At 30.8% G+C, this 25,003-nt stretch overlaps 1 protein-coding gene across 2 annotated transcripts in view; it reads right to left on the bottom strand.

Moving 5' to 3' along the window:
- LOC141403842 (uncharacterized) overlaps positions 1-25,003 on the bottom strand; it is a 233,195-nt gene that overhangs the window by 116,635 nt on the left and 91,557 nt on the right. For both annotated transcript variants that reach the window (XM_073986867.1, XM_073986868.1), the window contains 2 exons: positions 12,452-12,625; positions 12,230-12,347 (listed from right to left, as the gene is read on the bottom strand). In XM_073986867.1, coding sequence (XP_073842968.1) covers positions 12,230-12,347; positions 12,452-12,625 — 292 coding nt within the window. The remainder of the gene's footprint in view (positions 1-12,229; positions 12,348-12,451; positions 12,626-25,003) is intronic.

Here is a 25,003-nt window from a genome sequence, read left to right as displayed (position 1 = left end):
GTTAAGGTACTAAATTTGGTGTTGGGTGTAGGAACAAAGCTGGGATTATATAATTTAAAAATACGCTATTTGTACAAAAAATACGAAATTGAAAAGTATTTGTTATGAAGATCGCTCTAAAGTTTGAGACAAAGTTCTGAGTTTGAAAATTGTACTGAATATTGCCCCATAGATTCGGTGTTAACGCCAAGGAGTTTCTAAATAATGTACTGAAATTAAGTAGTCAAACGTGAAGCATCTTTTCAAAAAATGTTTTTTGTTCTGACCGCTTTGGTATGTAAATTTGAAAACGTGGGACAATTTTGTTAACTAGAAGGTATTTACCCCTGATATTAAAAAATCCTAAATTGAAATGCCTTCAAAAAATGATCCGTTATATACTGTTGACATACCGGTGCACATTAAGTACAATTAAGTACAATCTTGTAAAGAAATTTTCTAACCTTTCATGCCACAAATTCCGAATTTCGGTTGGAAAATGTGCAGAAGATCTTCAAAATACTCTAAATCTTCAAAATATCTCTTCTAATAAACGTGGATTGAAGTGGAGATTTGTTAAATTAAACTTCTATATCCTCTGAGTATTCAAGGTCCAAATTTAAATAAAATTGGACAATATACATTTGTTCTTCTTTAAAAAAACACTAAGTCGAGAGGTACCGTTATATGGGGATATACGAAAACGTGGCCGAAAATTTAACGGAACTATTCGGGTTCTGGGCGAAACCGCTAAAGCTAGAACCTTGAATTGTGAATGTGCGTGATTTTTGTTGTGAAGGGGTGAGATAAAGTTTTAATAATAATAATAATAATAATAATAATAATAATAATAATAATAATAATAATAATAATAATAATAATAATAATAATAATAATAATAATAATAATAATAATAATAATAATAATAATAATAATAATAATAATAATAATAATAATAATTGTTCCACAAACATCCCTGAAGGGACAAGGGAGACTTCTCTCATATCAATGAGTGCACCCCGATTCATATTAGCTCAATGATATGGGACCTACTGTTTATCGCCGAGTCCGAACGGCGTGTCTTAAGACACGACTTTGTGGAGAAGTTTTACATGGCTGAAATACTCAGGAAATGTCGCCAACATTACTGAGGGGTACTTTGCCACCGCTGAAAAATGTTTGATGTTACCTGGCCGGGGAATCGAACCCACGACCTTTAGCGTGCAAGGCGGGCGTGCATACCATTGCACCACGGTGGCACCAAGTTTAGTGTTTGGAAATTCTTACTGGAAGAGAATGATGTGTTAGTGAAGGGGTAAAACCAGGAGTCAAATCAGAAATTTGCAATATGATACGTAGTTTTGGAAATTCGAAATAACAAAAATATGGTAGCTGTGTAGGGATGCGATACGGCATTTTTTTTTTTTAATTCTGACTACAATCGAAAAAATATTGGTAAATATTTGAAAAACAAAACGTAATAAAAATAGGTATTAGTACAACAGAATCTCCAGTATTCACCATTCCCGTATTAAATATTGTTTATATATACATATTTCGTTTCCTTTCCGCATACGAAGTAGCGGGCATTTGCTAGTATATTATATATTTGAAAACTGTGATGGTTAAGTTAAAGCTTAATTTTCTACTAAACCACAAAAAGATACAATGAACATTTTTTATTTTGTATTTTAGATACTTTTCTCAGCTTTCTGTGACATAAAAAATATTTGAAATATTTTCAAAATTGGCCAAGTTATAGGCAATTTAATAAAAGTACTTTCTATTAATAACAATCATACGCACCATTATCCAAAATATCTAATTTCTTCTTATAGGTATAACTGAGCACATGTTAAGGCCCAATTGCAGCTATTCTGACAAGGAAGAACTCTTTCTTTTGTTATAGTATTGTGTGTAAGCATCCACTTTGTCCTTAATCTCATTTATTTCATTTGAAAACTGTTATAGATAGCTAAGTTCACCTTTTCTGCTTTATCACAAAAGAAGATTGTAACTTTTTTCATTTTGTATTATGAGGAATATTTTTAGCTTTCTGTTACACAAAAAAATATTTAAAATATCTTTACAACTGCCGGAGCTATGGTCGATTTTATAAAAGCTTCCTGTATTAATAACAATCATACGCACTATTATCCAAAGAAACTATTTTCTTAAAATATGCACATTTTAGCATATTTGAAGATGTATTTGCAACTACTTTGAGAAAAAAGAATTCTTGCTTTATTATAGCAATGTATATGATAATCAATTTTGCCCCTAATCATATTTATTTAATGAAAAAATGTTATAGTTAGGTTAAAGCCCACTTTTCGTCTAACCTCAAAGGAAGATAGTAATCTTTTTTTAATTTTGTATTATGAGGAATACTCTCAGCTTTTTGTGACATAAAACATATTTAAAATATCTTTAAAATTGGCCGAGCTATGAGCAACTTAATAAAAATTCTTACTATTAAAAACAAGCATACGCACCTTTGCCGAAAAAGATATTTTTTCAAAAAGTAAGTATACTTTAACACATTTGAAGAGGAATTTGAGCTACTTCGGCAAAGAATATATCTTGTTTTATTATAATAATAATGAGGGATTCACTTTATACCCATCCATATTTATTTCATTTGAAAACTGTTAGGTGAAGGATCAATTTTTTTTGCTGAACCTACAATGGGAGCGATGAAAGCTGTTAATTTTGTATTTTGAAGACTATTCTTAGCTTTCTGCAACATCAAAAATATTTAAAATATCTTTAAAACTGTCCGAGATATGGCCGATTTTATAAAAAGTATTTTCTATTAATAACAATCATACGCACCATTAGTCAAATAGTTAAGTTCGTATAACGGCCAATATTAAGCATATTTGAGGATGTTATTGAAGCTGCTTTGAAGAAGCAGAACTCGTTTTTACTATGGCAATAAGTATAAGGATCCTCTTTGTCAGTAATTGTATCTATTTCATGGAAAATCGTTGCAGTTTTGTTAAGGCTCAATTTTCTATTGAACGTCAAACGTACAAAATGATTATTTTTAATTTTGTATTTTGAAGAATTTTCTCAGCTTTCTGCGACATCAAAAATGTTTAAAATATCTTTAAAACTGTCCGAGATATGACCGATTTTATAAAAAGTATTTTCTGTTAATAACAATCATACGCACCATTAGTCAAATAGTTAAGTTCTTATAATGAGCAAAATTAAGCATATTTGAGGATGTAATTGAAGCTGTTTTGAAGAAGTAGAATTCGTTTTTACTATGGCAATACGTATAAGGACCCTCTTTGTCCGTAATTGTTTTTTTCATGGGAAAATTGTTGCAGTTTTGTTAAGACTCAATTTTCTATTGAACCTCAAACATACACAATGTGTATTTTTAATTTTGTATTTTGTAGAATTTTCTCAGCTTTCTGTGACATCAAAAATATTTAAAATATCTTTAAAACTGTCCGAGATATGACCGATTTTATAAAATGTATTTTCTATTAATAACAATCATACGCACCATTAGCCAAATAGTTAAGATCTTACAATGACCAAAATTAAGCACATTTGAGGATGTAATTGAAGCTGCTTTGAAGAAGTAGAACTCGTTTTTATTATAGCACTGCGTATAAGGATCCACTTTTTCTGTAATTGTATTTATTTCATGGGAAAATTGTTGCAGTTGGTTTAAGACTCAATTTTCTAATGAACCTCAAAAGGACACAATGAACATTTTTAATTTTGTATTTTGGAGAATTTTCTCAGCTTTATGTGACATCAAAAATATTTAAAATATCTTTAAAACTGTCCAAGATATGACCAATTTAAAAAAAGTATTTTCTATTAATAACAATCATACGCACCATTAGTCAAATAGTTAAGTTCGTATAATGGCCAATATTAAGCATATTTGAGGATGTAATTGAAGCTGCTTTGAAAAAGTAGAACTCGTTTTTACTATAGCACTGCGTATAAGGATCTTCTTTGTCCGTAATTGTATTTATTTCATGGGAAAATAAATTGTTGCAGTTGCGTTAAGACTCAATTTTCTATTGAACCTCAAACATACACAATAATTATTTTTAATTTTGTATTTTGTAGATTTTTCTCAGCTTTCTGTGACATCAAAAATATTTAAAATATCTTTAAAACTGCCCAAGCTATTATTAATGAAAGTACATTTTTGAAAGTACATTTATTCCATTAGAAAAATGTTATGTTATGACTCAATTTTCTGCTGAACCTACAATGGGAGCAATGAAAGCTGTTAATTTTGTAGTTTGGAGAATATTCTTAGCTTTCTGCCACATCAAAAATATTTAAAATATCTTTAAAACTGTCCGAGATATGACCGATTTAATAAAAAAGAATTTTGTATTAATAACAATCATACGCACCATTAGTCAAATAGTTAAGTTCTTATAATGAGCAAAATTAAGTTTATTTGAGGATGTAATTGAAGCTGCGTTTTTACTATGGCAATACGTATAAGGATCCACTTTGTCTGTAATTGTATTTATTTCATGGGAAAGTTGTTGTAGTTGCGTTAAGACTCAATTTTCTGCTGAACCTCAAAAGGACACAATGAACATTTTTAATTTTGTATTTTGTAGAATTTTCTCAGCTTTCTGTGACATCAAATATATTTAAAATATCTTTAAAACTGCCCAAGTTATTATTAATTTAATGAAAGTACTTTCTATTAATAATAATCGTACGCTCCCTTGTGGCAAAAAGTTAATTTATTTAAATAGCCACAATTAAGCTTATTTGAATATAAAATATTAACGGCTTTTGGCTAATCACCACTTCTACTTTATGGTAGTAATAAGAATAGGGCCACATGTTGCCTTTAAGAGGCTTTGCTTTCAACTTTAAATTTTATATTTCTTTTTTCTTTAAAGAACCTCCCCTATGAATTACCTCCTTAAGCCATTTATTTTTCCCTCAAATTGAATTCAAAATTCTCTCTGAAAGTGGCTTGTAATCTAAGTGGCCCATAAACCATTTACTGACTTTTGAAATATGAGCTACCAAAAAGCGAAAAGAAGAAACATAAATCATTTTATTGAAAATGAACCCTAAAAGTAGGCTACGATTTCAAAGAATTTTTGGTAACATTAAGATTTATATGGTTTTCAAATAAAAAAAAAACTTTGCCATTTTACATGAAATTAAAAACAAATTATCACGGGAAATGAGAAAGAAGAAATCTCCAAGAAAAAGTGCGAGAAAATGCTTCCTTGCCCTTTAATATCCTTCCATTGGAAATGGAAGTGTTTCTCCGTGGTTTTAACATAAAATTCAAAACCACTTCCATTTCTCTCTTCTTTTGCCCGAAATGTATGCCAACAATTTGCCGCTGCCTAAAATTATGTTTTAAATGTAGCGTGATTTATTTTTGTTGTTGTTGTTTTGCTTCTTGTTCTTCAAAGTTCTTCACACCAGCCTGCCTAAGAGTGTTTGTTTTTGCTCTTTGCTTCCTTGTGCCAGACACTTGCTTGCTGCAGTAATGCTGCTGGTGCCTTGGCTCAGTTGCCGTGCTGGTGCTGCTGCTGTTTCAAAAACACCAAGTTGTTCTTTAATTATTTGAGTTCGTTTTTTTTTTATTTGGTCGCTTTAATAGTTTCCTGAGAACTGGGTCATGTTTAAACACAAAAGAAGAATGGGCTGTGTGAGTGAGTGAGCGAAAAAACATTTTACATTCCTTTTAATTATAACTAATTATGTCCATACAAACACCTGCACGACGAGCTAGGTAGTTCGGCCGGAAACTTTATTCATGAATAATTCTTTATAAGGGAAAAAATGGTAAATGCAATTTTTGTGATGCCTCAATATAGGGTTAAGGGGAAACAAGCGGGTCAAATGTGAACTGCTTGATGATGAATGAGTGAAGTTTTTATTATTCATGGGAATACAACTTTATTTTCTGCACATATTTTAAAGGTATTTAGAAAATAAGGAAAATTAATCGAAATACAGAAAATGATCGAAATTTTAAAAATTTTAATTCCATATGTGTTCTTATAAATTACCGCAGTTATTAATTTTGTATTGTAAAGAATTTTCTCAGCTTTCTGAGACATAAAATTTTTTTAAAATATCTTCAGAACCGCCTGAGCTATGATCAATTTAATAAAAGTACTTTCTATTAATAACAATCATACGCACCATTATCCAAAAGAGCTAATTTCTTATAATAGGCACAATTGAGCATATTTGATGATGTAGTTTCAACGATTCTGGCTAATTGACAGTCTCACTTTATTATAGTTATGTATATTAAGAGGTACTTTGTCCCCAATTACATTTATTAAAATTAAAAACACGACTATAACATGTTAACATCGAATTTTCGGATGAAGGCCAAGTGGAAAGTGTAAACGTTCTTAATTTTGTATTTTGAGGAATATTCTCAGCTTTCTGTAATATGAAAAATCTTTAAAATATCTTTAAAACTGTCCAAGTTATGACCAATTTCATGAAAGTACATTTAATTAATAGCAATCATACGCACCCTTATCCAAAAAGTATTTATTTTTATATATAAGGCACAATTGAGCATATTTGAGGTTATAATTGCAACCATTTGGACAAAGAATAACTCATGCTTTGTTATAATAGTATGTGATCTACCTTGTCCAATCCCATTAATTTGCTATAAAAACTGTTTAATTTAGATTAAGGCTAATTTTTCTGTTAAATCTCAAAGGAAGGTAGAAAACTTTCTAAATTTTTTATTATGATGAATATTCCTAGTTTTCTGTGGCAAGAACAATATTTACTATAACTTTAAAATTGTCAGAGCTGTGACCGATTTCGTAAAATCGGCCTCTATTAATAACAATTATACGCACCATAATCCCAATAAATTTAATTGAGCATTTTTGAAGATATCGTTGCAAAAAAACCAATTTTTATCATAAAAATACTTATTAGGATCTACTTCATCCCCTCAATATTAATTCAATTTGAATATTGTTATAGTTGTGTTAAGACCCACATTTCTGCTGAATCTTAAAAGAACACAATGCACATTTTTAATTTTGTATTTTGGGGAATTTTCTCAGCTATCGGCGACATGAAAAATATTTAAAATATCTTTAAGATTGGCTGAGCAATGACCGATCTACTAAAACTACTTTCTAATAATAACAATCATATGCACTACAAGTTAATTTATTATATTTGTCACAATTAGACATAATTAAAGACTAAGTTTTATGGCTTTCGGTAAGCGTCACTCATACTTAATTACAATAATGTGCATAAGTACACATGTCCATACATGTGTTTAAGGATAAACTTTGTCCCTAATTGCATTTAATTAATTTGGAAACTGTTATAGCTGCGTTGAGGTTCAATTTTCTGCTGAACCTTTAAAGGACACAATGATCACCTTTAATTTTGTATTTTAGAGAAATTTTTCAGCTTTCTGTGAACTGAAAAATATTTAAAATATCTTAAAGACTACCCGAGCTATGATCGATTTAATAAAAGTACTTTCTATTAATAACAATCATACGCACCATTTGACCAAAAATTAGTTTATTATAATAACCATAATTACACATATTTTTAGAGATATGTTTAATGGTTTTCAGTATGCTTCACTCATACTTTATTACAGGACTTATGTTCGCACATGTGAAGGATCCACATTGTCCACAATCGCATTTATTTCATTTAGAAACTGTTAATGTTGCGTTTAGACACATTTTTCTACTAAACCTCAAAATGGGACAATAAACATTTTTCATTTTGTATTTTAAAGAATTTTCTCAGTTTTCGGTGACATAAAAAATATTTCAAATATCTTGTTCATACATGTGTTTGAGGATAAACTTTGTCCCTAATCGCATTCAGTTCATTTGGAAACTGTTATAGCTGCGTTAAGGTTCAATTTTCTGCTGAACCTTTAAAAGACACAATGATTACTTGTAATTTTGTATTTTAGAGAATTTTCTCAGCTTTTTGTGACATGAAAAATATTTAAAATATCTTAAAGACTACCCGAGCTATGATCGATTTAATAAAAGTACTTTCTATTAATAACAATCATACGCACCATTTGACCAAAAATTAATTTATTATAATAGCCGCAATTACACGTATTTTTAGAGATATGTTTAATGGTTTTCGGTAGACTTCACTCATACTTTATTACAGGACTTATGTTCGCACATGTGAAGGATCCACATTGTCCATAATCGCATTCAGTTCATTTGAAAACTATTATAGCTGCCTTAAGGTTCAATTTTCTGCTGAACCTTTAAAGGACACAATGATTACTTTTAATTTTGTATTTTAGAGAATTTTCTCAGCTTTCTGTGACATGAAAAATATTTAAAATATCTTTAAGACTACCCGAGCTATGATCGATTTAATAAAAGTACTTTCTATTAATAACAATCATACGCACCATTTGACCAAAAATTAATTTATCATAATAGCCACAATTACATGTATTTTTAGAGATATGTTTAATGCTTTTCGGTATGCTTCACTCATACTTTATTACAGGACTTATGTTTGCACATGTGAAGGATCCACATTGTCCACAATCGCATTTATTTCATTTAGAAACTGTTAATAGCTCTGTTCCTTTACGTGCAAGAATCTTCAAGTTTTACAACTTTTTACTCGAAAAGCGTTCCTTTACTTCAGACACCATACAATTCATATGGAAGCAGATTACAACTTTTGCTACTTTTGCCGGTTTTACCACTTTCAATAGTAAAGGAACAGACCAAATGTTACGTTTTGACACATTTTTCTACTAAACCTCAAAATGACATAATGAACACTTTTCATTTTGTATTTTGAAGAATTTTTTCAGCCTTCGGTGACATGAAAAATATTTCAAATATCTTGTTTATACATGTGTTTAAGGATAAACTTTGTCCCTAATTGCATTCAGTTCATTTGGAAACTGTTATAGCTGCCTTAAGGTTCAATTTTCTGCTGAACCTTTAAAGGACACAATGATTACATAAATTTTGTATTTTAGAGAATTTTCTCAGCACCATTTGACCAAAAATTAATTTATTATAATAGCCACAATTACACATATTTTTAGAGATATGTTTAATGGTTTTCTTTAGGCTTCACTCATACTTTATTACAGGACTTATTTTCGCACATGTGAAGGATCTACATTGTCCACAATCGCATTTATTTCATTTAGAAACTGTTAATGTTGCGTTTAGACACATTTTTCTAATAAACCTCAAACTGACATAATGAACATTTTTCATTTTGTATTTTGAAGAATTTTCTCAGCTTTCGGTAACATAAAAAATATTTCAAATATCTTGTTCATACACGTGTTTAAGGATAAACATTGTCCCTAATTGCATTCAGTTCATTTGGAAACTGTTATAGCTGCCTTAAGGTTCAATTTTCTGCTGAACCTTTAAAGGACACAATGATTACTTTTAATTTTGTATTTTAGAGAATTTTCTCATCTTTCTGTGACATGAAAAATATTTAAAATATCTTAAAGACTACCCGAGCTATTATCGATTTAATAGAAGTACTTTCTATTAATAACAATCATACGCACCATTCGACCAAAAATTAATTCATTATAATAGCCACAATTACACATTTTTTTAGAGATATGTTTAATGGTTTTTGATAGGCTTCACTCATACTTTATTACAGGACTTATTTTCGCACATGTGAAGGATCTACGTTGTCAACAATCGCATTTATTTCATTTAGAAACTGTTAATGTTGCGTTTAGACACATTTTTCTACTAAACCTCAAAATGGCATAATGAACATTTTTAATTTTGTATTTTGAAGAATTTTCTCAGCCTTCGGTGACATGAAAAATGTTTCAAATATCTTGTTCATACATGTGTTTAAGGATAAACTTCGACCCTAATCACATTCAGTTCATTTGGAAACTGTTATAGCTGCCTTAAGGTTCAATTTTTTTCTGAACCTTAAAAGGACACAATGATTACTTTTAATTTTTTATTTTAGATAATTTTCTCAGCTTTCTGTGACATGAAAAATATTTAAAATATCTTTAAGACTACCCGAGCTATGATCGCTTTAATAAAAGTACTTTCTATTAATAACAATCATACGCACCATTTGACAAAAAATTAATTTATTATAATAGCCACAATTACAGATATTTTTAGAGATATGTTCAATGGTTTTCGGTAGACTTCAATCATACTTTATTACAGGGCTTATGTTCGCACATGTGAAAGACCCACATTGTCCACAATCGCATTTATTTCATTTGGAAACTGTTAATGTTGCTCTTAGCTTTCAGTAATTGACAAAATATTGGAAATATCTTCAAAATTGCAGAAGCTATGACCAATTTAACGGGAGTACTTTTAATTAATATTTTATATTTGAAAGTAATTATATTTAGCAGCAATTTTTTGTATTATTTCTCAAAGGAATATGAAGATTTTATTAATTTTGTATTATAGAGAATTTTCTCAGCTTTCAATAACTGAAAAAAAAAATTAAAATATCTTTAACTTTGTCATAGTTTTGACCCATTTCACGGAAGTACTTCCCATTAATATTTCATACTTGAAACGAATTATTATTAGCAAAAAGAGCCAATTTTTTTTATTAATTTTCAAATGAGCGTGTAAATTTTATGAATTTTGTGTAATGAAGGATATTCTCAGTTTTCAATAACTGAAAAAGTATTAAAATTATCTTTAAAATTGTTGAAGTTATGACCAATTTCACGGAAGTACTTTCTATTAATATTTTGTATCTCAAAATAATTATATTTCGGAAAAAGGGTCTGCTTTGTATTATTTCTCAAAGGAATGTGTACATTTTATTAGTTTTGGATTATGAAGTATATTCTCAGCTTTCACTACCTGAAAAAATCTTGAAAATATCTTAAAAATTGCCGATTCTATGAGCAATTTAACGATAGTGCTTTCTATTAATATTAGTTATACGCACCCTGGGCATAATATTTAAAATTTAATTTTCCAATAAAAACTTCTATTCTAGGACGAAGAAACCGAAGTTTAAGGATTTGGAATAAGAAATATTGTTTATCGGGAACATTTTTTCTAGTTTCCAATAAAATTTTTCCCTTGGAACCAAATTTTGAAATACCAAGTTCGGTGGCCTAGAAAAATATCCGTTGGTAATTCACAACATGTGGTCTGTAGAGACATATAAAAATATCATTCAAAAATAGAAAAGGCCCAATTTGGCGGAAGACAAACCTCAAACAGTTTCAATATTATCACTTATACGCCCCCATTGCCACCGAATTAATATCACTAATACGCCTCAAGGTCCAACTTGCATTAGAAATTCGTTTTAGATTGAAAAATACGACTTTTTTGATCTCACATGGAAAATTCCTTCCATTGAACCGTTAAGTCTAACTCCAAACAACTCCCCCCTTTTTATTTCTGAAATAACCTTCAGCCCATTAGTATTCCAAACTCCCCAAAGGTTATACTCCTCATTATTTGCGTTCTACATGCAAACCAGAATTCCGATTTCCTAATGAAATGCCAACAAAAATTGGTTGTTCGATGGAACAAAGAGCCACCTCATTGCCACATTACCACCAAAGGAACTTGGCCACTAAATGCCAAATAGAAAATTGCTGATATTGACAAAGTAAACCACCAGTGTAGGGGGAAAATGAGGTATGGTAGGGAATTGGAAGAGAGAGGAATGCATGAAGGTGGAACTGATGATGTAGAACTGTGTGGAATGTTTTCGTTTTTTTTTTTTTCGCTTTGAGCTGTCGTGTGGTTATGACAGAAACAGGAAAACAGTAATTATTGTTCTTTGGAAAAAAACTACAAGGTTATATTGTGGTAAGGCAGGTCATGTGGGGTTTACACACATGCATACTTTCAGGCGTATGTGTGTGGTTTTCTATTAGAAATTGCGCCTGGGGTAAAAAGTTTGCATGTATGCCGTTGCTAGGAAGCAGTGGGAACCAGGGTTTTTTTTGTGGTGATTTTCTCCTTTACATTACCTGCAAGCCTAATGGCTTGCCAGGAATGTTGGCAAAGTGCATGCAACTGCCTAAATGTAGGCAATAGAAAAAAAGCCTGGCTCCCAAGGCATATGCAATTTAATTTAATTGCACCATATTTTTTTCTGGCTCCCAGAGGGAAGCTATAGTTTACATTTCCCTGGAAAACTGGTAGAATTACCTTACTTACTAATTTGTTAAACCCCTTAAGGTATGCTATGAAAAAATTATTTGTCTATTACTTACCGATATTAACGATGCCATGATTGGTTAATTCCCAGCAGGATTGTAAGCGTAATATACTTAAACTATGACTTTGTTTTGGTGAAAAATAACCCAAAGCAGCATCTGTGACATGATAAGCCTGAGGAGGAAGAAGAGAAGAACAAGAAGAAAGGGTAAACAAATATAGAATAATACATTTGATTTCATCCCATCCCCTTGTCTTCCACTTTGAGCTCAACTTACTTGCAATGAAAACTCATATAAGGATGGCAATAGCTGAGCAACAGCACCCACAGCCTCATCGGCAATATTTATACAATCGGCCAAGGATAATGATACAATGCGCGGTGTCAGGCATGCCCAAAGGCCAGCTTCTGTGACCTCATTACAGCCAGCCAGTTCCAATTCAAACAGACTCTGTAAAAAAGAAAAGGCAAGAAAAAACAAAATTGAAAATTACAAAATCATGAAGAACAAGGCAGCAACCGTCAAGGCAAGCAGGATTCAACCGCATGCTCCATGAAAACTTAAATCACTAAAATCAAACAACAAATTGTTGTAAACTTTATTGTTGTGGTTGGAGGGAAAAGTTCTAAGGGCATTTAATTATCGTGTTAATTCAGGGATATATTGGATAATGAAGAGAAGGAAGTTAAAGGCAAGTAATTGAAGAATATTTTAAATTTGAAAGTATTAATAATCTGGTAAAGGACGAAAATTTATATTATCTCTTAAAGGAGCGAAGGTAATGTTTTAATGTTGTATTAAAACGGATATTCTTAGATTTCAATAACTGAAAAAATATTGTAAATATCTTAAAAATTGCCAAAGTTATGGCCAATTTAACGGAAGTGCTTTCTATTAATATTAGTCATACGCAACCTTGGCGCAAGAGTATAATTAGGAAAAAGGGCAAATTTTATAGTAATACTCAAAGGTGTGGTTACAGTTTATTAATTTTGTATTATAAATAAGATCATAAGCTTTCAATAAGTGCAGAAATATTTAAGATATCTTTAAAATCGCCGATGCTATGAGCAATGTCACGGAAATACTTTCTATAGATTTTTTTTTGAAAATTATTATAATTAGAAAAAATTCCAATTTTTTGTAAATACTCAATAATGTGTTTAATAATTATTAGTTTTGTACTATGAAGGAAATTCTCAGCTTTCAATAACCGCAAAAATATTGAAAATATCTTAAAATTTGGCGAAGTTATGACCAATTTAGCGGAAGTACTTTCTATTAATATTTTGTATTTAAAATAATTATAAATAGGAAATATGTAAATTTTTCATAAACTCTCGAAGGAGTGTACATATTTATTAATTTTGTATTTTGAAGGATATTTTCGGTTTTCAATAACTGAAGAAATATTGAAAATATCATCAAAATTGCCGAAGCTATGACCAATTTCACGGAAGTACTTTCTGTTAATATTTCATCTTCCAAAAGATTATAATAAGGAAAATGGTCCGATTGTTGATAAAATTTTCAAAGGAGCGTGTAGATTTTAATAATTTTGTATTATGAAGGACACTCTTAGCTTTCAGTAATTGAAAAAATATTGAAAATATCTTCAAAATTGCCGCGGCTATGACCAATTTCATGGAAGTACTTTCTATTATGGTTTTGTATTTGAAAATACTTATAACTAGGAAAAGGGCCAATTTTATTAATACTCAAAGGTGTGTATACAGTGTACTAATTTTGTATTGTGGAGAATATTCTCAGCTTTACAGAACCGAAAAAATATTGCAAATATTTTGAAAATTGCCTAAGCTATGACCAATTTAGCGAAAGTACTTTTATTGATATTTTGCATTTGAAAATAATTATAATTTGGAAAAAGGGTAAATTTTTTTATTAACTCTCAAAGTAGGGCAGACATTTTACTAATTTTGTATTATGAAGGATATTCTTAGCTTTCAATAACTGCAAAAATATTAAAAATATCATAAAAATTTTCGAAGTTATGGCCAATTTAACTGAAGTACTTTCTATCAATATTAGTCATACGCAACCTTGGCATAAGATTATAATTGGGAAAAAGGGCAAATTTTGTAGTAATACTAAAAGTGTGGATACAGTTTCTTAATTTTGTATTATAAAGGATATCATAAGCCTTCAACAACTGCAGAAATATTTAAAATATCTTCAATATTATCGATGCTGTGAGCAATGTCACGGAAATACTTTCTATTGATATTTTTTTTTAAATTATTATAATGAGAAAAATTGGCCATTTTGTATTAATTTTCAGTGGTATGTTTCCTAATTATTAGTTTTGTATTATGAAGAATATTCTCAGCGTTCAATAACTGCAAAAATATTAAAAATATCTTAAACATTTTCGAAGCTATGACCAATTTAACGGAAGTACTTTCTATTAATATTTTTTATTTAAAAATGATTATTAGTAGGAAAAAGTATTTTTTTTTTTATAACTATCAAAAAAGAATACATATTCATTAATTTTGTATTTTAAAGGATAATTTCAGCTTTCAATAACTGAACAAATATTGCAAATATCTTCGAAATTGCCGAAGCTATGACCAATTTCACGGAAGTACTTTCTTTTAAGATTTTGTATTTGAAAATAATTATAACTAAAAATGGGCCAATTTTTGTTTTAATACTCAAAAGTGTGTATACAGTTTACTAATTTTGTATTATGAAGAATATTCTCAGCTTTAAAGAACCGAAAAAAATATTGCAAATATTTTGAAAATTGCCGAAGCTATGACCAATTTAGCGAAAGTACTTTTATTGGTATTTTGCATTTGAAAATAATTATAATTTGGAAAGAAAGGCCAATTTTTATATTAACTCTCAAGGTACGGCAGAAATTTTATTAATTTCGTATTATGAAGGATATTCCCAGCTTTCAATAACTGCAAAAATATTGAAAATATCTTAAAAATTGGCGAAGTTATGGCCAATTTAACGGAAGTACTTTCTATTAATATTAGTCATACGCAACCTTGGCATAAGATTATAATTAGGAAAAAGGGCAAATTTTATAATAATACTCAAAGGTGTGGTTACAGTTTATTAATTTTGTATTATAAAGGATATCATAAACTTTCAATAGCTGCAGAAATATTTAAAATATCTTCAAAATTGCCGATGCTATGACCAATTTCGCGGAAGTACTTTCGGTTAATATTTTGTGTTCCAAAAAAGTAATAATAAGAAAAATAGTCCGATTGTTGATAAAATTCCCAAAGGAGGTGTACTTTTGAATAATTTTATATTATGAGGGATGTTCTCAGCTTTCAATAACTGAGCAAATATTGCAAATATCTTGAAAATTGCCGAAGTGACGACCAATTTCACGGAAGCATTTTCAATTAATATATTGTATTTGAAAATAATTATAACTAGGAAAAGGGCCAATTTTAGTATTAATACTTAAAGGAGTGTATACAGTTTACTAATTTTGTGTTATGAAGAATATTCTCGGCTTTAAAGAACCGAAAAAATATTGCAAATATTTTGAAAATTGCCGAAGCTATGACCAATTTAGCGAAAGTACTTTTATTGGTATTTTGCATTTGAAAATAATTATAATTTGGAAAAAGGGTAAATTTTTTATTAACTCTCAAAGTAGGGCAGACATTTTATTAATTTTGTATTATGACGGATATTCTTAGCTTTCAATAATTGAAAAAATATTGAAAATATCTTAACAATTGTCGAAGCTATGGCCAACTTAACGGAAGTACTTTTTATTAATATTTTGAAAATAATTTGAAAATAATTAAATTTTGGAAAAAAAGCCAATTTTTATATTAACTCTCAAAGTAGGACACACACTTTATTAATATTATATTATAAAGGATATTCCTAGCTTTCAATAACTGGAAAAATATTGAAAATATCTTAAAAATTGTCGAAGCTATGGGCAACTTAACGGAAGTACTTTTTATTAATGTTTTGCACTTGAAAATAATTATAATTAGGAAAAGGGCCAATTTTTGTATTATCTCTCAATGGAGATAATTTGTAGAAATTTTATTAATTTTGTATTTTGAAGGAAATTATCAGCTTTCAATAACAAGAACAATATTGAAAATATCTTACAAATTGCCAAAAACATGATCAATTTCACGAAAGCACATTTTATAATTTTTGTTGATTTGAAAATAATTACAATTAAGACAAAAGGACGATTTTTTGTCTTATTCTCAAAGTGATGTATACATTCTATTAATTTCGTATTATAAACGACATTCTCAAATTTCAATAACAGAAAAAATAATAAAAATATCTTAAAAATTCCAGAAGCTATGAACAATTTAGTGGATGTACTTGCTATTAATAACAATCATACGCACCCTTGGCTTAAGATTAAAAATTTAAATTTATAATGAAATGTGATTTTTTTAAAAAAATTTCCTCAGACACCATGGGCCAAGAAAACGTGATTTTTTTAAAGAATTTTCCTCAAGCACCACATGACCACAAAACGTGGATTTCTTAAAGAATTTTTCTCAAGGAGTATCACCTCAGAAAACGTGGATTTTTTAAAGAATTTTTCTCAAGGAGTATCACCTCAGAAAACGTGGATTTTTTAAAGAATTTTTCTCAAGGAGTATCACCTCAGAAAACGTGGATTTTTTAAAGAATTTTTCTCAAGGAGAATCACCTCAGAAAACGTGGATTTTTTAAAGAATTTTTCTCAAGGAGTATCACCTCAGAAAACGTGGATTTTTTAAAGAATTTTTCTCAAGGAGTATCACCTCAGAAAACGTGGATTTTTTAAAGAATTTTTCTCAAGGAGTATCACCTCAGAAAACGTGGATTTTTTAAAGAATTTTTCTCAAGGAGTATCACCTCAGAAAACGTGGATGTTTTAAAGAATTTTTCTCAAGGAGTATCACCTCAGAAAACGTGGATTTTTTAAAGAATTTTTCTCAAGGAGTATCACCTCAGAAAACGTGGATTTTTTAAAGAATTTTTCTCAAGGAGTATCACCTCAGAAAACGTGGATTTTTTAAAGAATTTTTCTCAAGGAGTATCACCTCAGAAAACGTGGATTTTTTAAAGAATTTTTCTCAAGGAGTATCACCTCAGAAAACGTGGATTTTTTAAAGAATTTTTCTCAAGGAGTATCACCTCAGAAAACGTGGATGTTTTAAAGAATTTTTCTCAAGGAGTATCACCTCAGAAAACGTGGATTTTTTAAAGAATTTTTCTCAAGGAGAATCACCTCAGAAAACGTGGATTTTTTAAAGAATTTTTCTCAAGGAGTATCACCTCAGAAAACGTGGATTTTTTAAAGAATTTTTCTCAAGGAGTATCACCTCAGAAAACGTGGATTTTTTAAAGAATTTTTCTCAAGGAGTATCACCTCAGAAAACGTGGATTTTTTAAAGAATTTTTCTCAAGGAGTATCACCTCAGAAAACGTGGATTTTTTAAAGAATTTTTCTCAAGGAGTATCACCTCAGAAAACGTGGATGTTTTAAAGAATTTTTCTCAAGGAGTATCACCTCAGAAAACGTGGATTTTTTAAAGAATTTTTCTCAAGGAGAATCACCTCAGAAAACGTGGATTTTTTAAAGAATTTTTCTCAAGGAGTATCACCTCAGAAAACGTGGATTTTTTAAAGAATTTTTCTCAAGGAGTATCACCTCAGAAAACGTGGATTTTTTAAAGAATTTTTCTCAAGGAGTATCACCTCAGAAAACGTGGATTTTTTAAAGAATTTTTCTCAAGGAGTATCACCTCAGAAAACGTGGATTTTTTAAAGAATTTTTCTCAAGGAGTATCACCTCAGAAAACGTGGATTTTTTAAAGAATTTTTCTCAAGGAGTATCACCTCAGAAAACGTGGATTTTTTAAAGAATTTTTCTCAAGGAGTATCACCTCAGAAAACGTGGATTTTTTAAAGAATTTTTCTCAAGGAGTATCACCTCAGAAAACGTGGATTTTTTAAAGAATTTTTCTCAAGGAGTATCACCTCAGAAAACGTGGATTTTTTAAAGAATTTTTCTCAAGGAGTATCACCTCAGAAAACGTGGATTTTTTAAAGAATTTTTCTCAAGGAGTATCACCTCAGAAAACGTGGATTTTTTAAAGAATTTTTCTCAAGGAGTATCACCTCAGAAAACGTGGATTTTTTAAAGAATTTTTCTCAAGGAGTATCACCTCAGAAAACGTGGATTTTTTAAAGAATTTTTCTCAAGGAGTATCACCTCAGAAAACGTGGATTTTTTAAAGAATTTTTCTCAAGGAGTATCACCTAAGAAAACGTGGATTTTTTAAAGAATTTTTCTCAAGGAGTATCACCTCAGAAAACGTGGATTTTTTAAAGAATTTTTCTCAAGGAGTATCACCTCAGAAAACGTGGATTTTTTAAAGAATTTTTCTCAAGGAGTATCACCTCAGAAAACGTGGATTTTTTAAAGAATTTTTCTCAAGGAGTATCACCTCAGAAAACGTGGATTTTTTAAAGAATTTTTCTCAAGGAGTATCACCTCAGAAAACGTGGATTTTTTAAAGAATTTTTCTCAAGGAGTATCACCTCAGAAAACGTGGATTTTTTAAAGAATTTTTCTCAAGGAGTATCACCTCAGAAAACGTGGATTTTTTAAAGAATTTTTCTCAAGGAGTATCACCTCAGAAAACGTGGATTTTTTAAAGAATTTTTCTCAAGGAGTATCACCTCAGAAAACGTGGATTTTTTAAAGAATTTTTCTCAAGGAGTATCACCTCAGAAAACGTGGATTTTTTAAAGAATTTTTCTCAAGGAGTATCACCTCAGAAAACGTGGATTTTTTAAAGAATTTTTCTCAAGGAGTATCACCTCAGAAAACGTGGATTTTTTAAAGAATTTTTCTCAAGGAGTATCACCTCAGAAAACGTGGATTTTTTAAAGAATTTTTCTCAAGGAGTATCACCTCAGAAAACGTGGATTTTTTAAAGAATTTTTCTCAAGGAGTATCACCTCAGAAAACGTGGATTTTTTAAAGAATTTTTCTCAAGGAGTATCACCTCAGAAAACGTGGATTTTTTAAAGAATTTTTCTCAAGGAGTATCACCTCAGAAAACGTGGATTTTTTAAAGAATTTTTCTCAAGGAGTATCACCTCAGAAAACGTGGATTTTTTAAAGAATTTTTCTCAAGGAGTATCACCTCAGAAAACGTGGATTTTTTAAAGAATTTTTCTCAAGGAGTATCACCTCAGAAAACGTGGATTTTTTAAAGAATTTTTCTCAAGGAGTATCACCTCAGAAAACGTGGATTTTTTAAAGAATTTTTCTCAAGGAGTATCACCTCAGAAAACGTGGATTTTTTAAAGAATTTTTCTCAAGGAGTATCACCTCAGAAAACGTGGATTTTTTAAAGAATTTTTCTCAAGGAGTATCACCTCAGAAAACGTGGATGTTTTAAAGAATTTTTCTCAAGGAGAATCACCTCAGAAAACGTGGATTTTTTAAAGAATTTTTCTCAAGGAGAATCACCTCAGAAAACGTGGATTTTTTAAAGAATTTTTCTCTAGGAATATCGCCTCAGAAAACGTAGATTTTTTAAAGAATTTTTCTCTAGGAATATCGCCTCAGAAAACGTAGATTTTTTAAAGGATTTTTTTTCAAGGAGTATCGCCTCAGAAAACGTGGATTTTTTAAAGAATTTTTCTCAAGGAGTATCGCCTCAGAAAACGTGGATTTTTTAAAGAATTTTTCTCAAGGAGTATCGCCTCAGAAAACGTGGATTTTTTAAAGAATTTTTCTCAAGGAGTATCGCCTCAGAAAACGTGGATTTTTTAAAGAATTTTTCTCAAGGAGTATCGCCTCAGAAAACGTGGATTTTTTAAAGAATTTTTCTCAAGGAGTATCGCCTCAGAAAACGTGGATTTTTTAAAGAATTTTTCTCAAGGAGTATCGCCTCAGAAAACGTGGATTTTTTAAAGAATTTTTCTCAAGGAGTATCGCCTCAGAAAACGTGGATTTTTTAAAGAATTTTTCTCAAGGAGTATCGCCTCAGAAAACGTGGATTTTTTAAAGAATTTTTCTCAAGGAGTATCGCCTCAGAAAACGTGGATTTTTTAAAGAATTTTTCTCAAGGAGTATCGCCTCAGAAAACGTGGATTTTTTAAAGAATTTTTCTCAAGGAGTATCGCCTCAGAAAACGTGGATTTTTTAAAGAATTTTTCTCAAGGAGTATCACCTCAGAAAACGTGGATTTTTTAAAGAATTTTTCTCAAGGAGTATCACCTCAGAAAACGTGGATTTTTTAAAGAATTTTTCTCAAGGAGTATCACCTCAGAAAACGTGGATTTTTTAAAGAATTTTTCTCAAGGAGTATCACCTCAGAAAACGTGGATTTTTTAAAGAATTTTTCTCAAGGAGTATCACCTCAGAAAACGTGGATTTTTTAAAGAATTTTTCTCAAGGAGTATCACCTCAGAAAACGTGGATGTTTTAAAGAATTTTTCTCAAGGAGAATCACCTCAGAAAACGTGGATTTTTTAAAGAATTTTTCTCAAGGAGAATCACCTCAGAAAACGTGGATTTTTTAAAGAATTTTTCTCTAGGAGTATCGCCTCAGAAAACGTGGATTTTTTAAAGAATTTTTCTCAAGGAGTATCGCCTCAGAAAACGTGGATTTTTTAAAGAATTTTTCTCAAGGAGTATCGCCTCAGAAAACGTGGATTTTTTAAAGAATTTTTCTCAAGGAGTATCGCCTCAGAAAACGTGGATTTTTTAAAGAATTTTTCTCAAGGAGTATCGCCTCAGAAAACGTGGATTTTTTAAAGAATTTTTCTCAAGGAGTATCGCCTCAGAAAACGTGGATTTTTTAAAGAATTTTTCTCAAGGAGTATCGCCTCAGAAAACGTGGATTTTTTAAAGAATTTTTCTCAAGGAGTATCGCCTCAGAAAACGTGGATTTTTTAAAGAATTTTTCTCAAGGAGTATCGCCTCAGAAAACGTGGATTTTTTAAAGAATTTTTCTCAAGGAGTATCGCCTCAGAAAACGTGGATTTTTTAAAGAATTTTTCTCAAGGAGTATCACCTCAGAAAACGTGGATTTTTTAAAGAATTTTTCTCAAGGAGTATCACCTCAGAAAACGTGGATTTTTTAAAGAATTTTTCTCAAGGAGTATCACCTCAGAAAACGTGGATTTTTTAAAGAATTTTTCTCAAGGAGTATCACCTCAGAAAACGTGGATTTTTTAAAGAATTTTTCTCAAGGAGTATCACCTCAGAAAACGTGGATTTTTTAAAGAATTTTTCTCAAGGAGTATCACCTCAGAAAACGTGGATGTTTTAAAGAATTTTTCTCAAGGAGAATCACCTCAGAAAACGTGGATTTTTTAAAGAATTTTTCTCAAGGAGAATCACCTCAGAAAACGTGGATTTTTTAAAGAATTTTTCTCTAGGAATATCGCCTCAGAAAACGTAGATTTTTTAAAGGATTTTTTTTTCAAGGAGTATCGCCTCAGAAAACGTAGATTTTTTAAAGGATTTTTTTTCAAGGAGTATCGCCTCAGAAAACGTGGATTTTTTAAAGAATTTTTCTCAAGGAGTATCGCCTCAGAAAACGTGGATTTTTTAAAGAATTTTTCTCAAGGAGTATCGCCTCAGAAAACGTGGATTTTTTAAAGAATTTTTCTCAAGGAGTATCGCCTCAGAAAACGTGGATTTTTTAAAGAATTTTTCTCAAGGAGTATCGCCTCAGAAAACGTGGATTTTTTAAAGAATTTTTCTCAAGGAGTATCGCCTCAGAAAACGTGGATTTTTTAAAGAATTTTTCTCAAGGAGTATCGCCTCAGAAAACGTGGATTTTTTAAAGAATTTTTCTCAAGGAGTATCGCCTCAGAAAACGTGGATTTTTTAAAGAATTTTTCTCAAGGAGTATCGCCTCAGAAAACGTGGATTTTTTAAAGAATTTTTCTCAAGGAGTATCGCCTCAGAAAACGTGGATTTTTTAAAGAATTTTTCTCAAGGAGTATCGCCTCAGAAAACGTGGATTTTTTAAAGAATTTTTCTCAAGGAGTATCGCCTCAGAAAACGTGGATTTTTTAAAGAATTTTTCTCAAGGAGTATCGCCTCAGAAAACGTGGATTTTTTAAAGAATTTTTCTCAAGGAGTCCACGCCTGTTGTTCTGCTGATCCTTAAAAAATTGTCTTTAAAAGTCCACGCATGTTGTTCTGCTGATGCTTGAAAAAATTGTCTTTAAAAATCCACGGCTGTTGTTCTGCTGATCCTTAAAAAATTGTCGTTAAAAATCCACGCCTTTTGTTCTGCTGATGCTTGAAAAAATTGTCTTTAAAAATCCACGCCTGTTGTTCTGCTGATCCTTAAAAAATTGCCTTTAAAAATCCACGCCTGTTGGTCTGCTGATGCTTGAAAAAATTGTCTTTAAAAATTCACGCCTGTTGGTCTGCTGAAGCTTGAAAAAATTGTCTTTAAAAATCCACGCCTGTTGGTCTGCTGATGCTTGAAAAAATTGTCTTTAAAAATCCACGCCTGTTGGTCTGCTGATGCTTGAAAAAATTGTCTTTAAAAATCCACATTTTGTGGTCTGCTGGTCTTTTAAAAGATTATCTTTAAAAATCCACTATTGTTGGTCTGCAGACCATTGGAAAATCTTTTCTTCAACAAAAATTTTATATTTTCCATGTGGTGCATGGGGCGTATAACTAACACCAACACTCATTCGTCACTATTACCCTAGACTTCTATTAACAATTTTATTCCTTGTCTAACACAGAAAAAATGTCTAACCTCTAAAATGTTAAAACCATTAATTCACCCAAAAACTCCAACTTGACTAGCAAAACCTCAGAAAGAAATTTATAACCTCAAACAATGGAAATGAAGAAAAAACAAACGGAAATATTAAATATTAACATGTCTTTGCCATGTCATTGTACGAAGTAGCGAATGCAAGGAAAGAGGAATGAGTGCCATAATAAAAATTCTACTTCATGTTGTTTCTCGTTTACCCTTCACCGAGGCAATAATAATTGTTTGCCATTGCTTATAACTGTTGGCGCTCAAAGAAACACGCACACATTTACAAGCAGACACACTTATCCACACACACAAAGTGTTGCATAATTATTGGGGTCAAGGAGCTTTCGCGAAAACAATAACTGAAACTATTACCACATGGCGTTAAAGGGCGGTTTGGTGCTTTCTTTAGAGCAATTCTTTACAAAGTGATTCATTTGAATATTCGTGGGAAATTTTCTCTCTGGAAAGAAGGTTTTGAATGATTTTTGAATTTTAGAACTTAATGTTGAATACTTAACGGCAATAGTTATACGCTCCCAAGTACTTCAAAGTAAAAATTGAATAAAAGAGTCCATAATGAAATCAAATCATTAGATTATACCCTTGATTTGGTGTCAATAGCACTAAAGACATCTTCCCCTATAAGAAAATGTCCACAACATATTTCTTTGTCGCCTTTTTACCTTTAATAAACTTGCCATAAGAAAATTAAATCCCTTTTGTGGATCTACTTTTGATCTTCTTGCGAAAAATAATTAATTTGAAAGCATTTTGTGTTTTCCTCAAGGATACTAATTGCCAAGTTAATATTTCTAATGACAACCTGGTGGGAGGTTGGCACATGTCAAGGGATAAGATTTAGATAACCCGACAGGCTAACAACAAAATGGGGTTGAATCAAAACAAATTCTCAAGCATGTGACTGACATTAATGAGTTCATTGTTTAGTAATATTGACAAGTAGGAGTAGATGAAGGAAGGTCGGCTTGCTTTTGTCAGTATTTTGTGATAAAAAGCTAAGGATTTAAGTTAGGAAAGAAAAAAATGTGTTTGGCAGAAATGTCACGTACAAACATTACCTGATTAAGGACAAGAAAAGGTACGAAATACAAATTGTTCTTTATTATTATTTGTCTGTCTAGGACAGGGTGATGAAATGCCTAAGAGTTGTAGAACCTTGTCAAATATAATACAATTTAAAGAAATTATAATTAAAATGCCAATCAAGGACCTAATTAAGATATTAAAAATAAATTAAGGGTATTCTAAAGGAGTACATGGGTGCGTATGATGACTAACAACACGTATACGACACAATGGGCAAAAACATTAATTAATTCTTTTTAATTAAACTTAAACTTTTTAGGGCGATTTTCAAGGTCAATCTGAGCTAGGAACGTGAAATTTTTAAACATAATTTTTTCAAGCATCAGCAGAACAACAGGCTTGGACTTTTAAAGACAATTTTTTCCAGCACCACTAGGCCAACAGGCGCGGATTTTTAAAGACAATTTTTTCCAGCACCACTAGGCCAACAGGCGTGGATTTTTAAAGACAATTTTTTCCAGCACCACTAGGCCAACAGGCGTGGATTTTTAAAGACAATTTTTTCCAGCACCACTAGGCCAACAGGCGTGGATTTTTAAAGACAATTTTTTCCAGCACCACTAGGCCAACAGGCGTGGATTTTTAAAGACAATTTTTTCCAGCACCACTAGGCCAACAGGCGTGGATTTTTAAAGACAATTTTTTCAAGCATCAGCAGAACAACAGGCGTGGATTTTAAAAGACAATATTTTCAAGCATCAGCAGGACAACAGGCGTGGATTTTTAAAGACAATTTTTTCCAGCACTACTAGGCCAACAGGCGCGGATTTTTAAAGACAATTTTTTCCAGCACCACTAGGCCAACAGGCGTGGATTTTTAAAGACAATTTTTTCCAGCACCACTAGGCCAACAGGCGTGGATTTTTAAAGACAATTTTTTCCAGCACCACTAGGCCAACAGGCGTGGATTTTAAAAGACAATTTTTTCCAGCAC

Source organism: Musca autumnalis, unplaced genomic scaffold, assembly GCF_047663935.1.
Source record: "Musca autumnalis isolate F117 unplaced genomic scaffold, ASM4766393v1 scaffold_4, whole genome shotgun sequence".
Taxonomy (NCBI): Eukaryota; Metazoa; Arthropoda; class Insecta; order Diptera; family Muscidae; genus Musca; species Musca autumnalis.
This window is presented reverse-complemented; position numbering and strand designations above follow the sequence as displayed.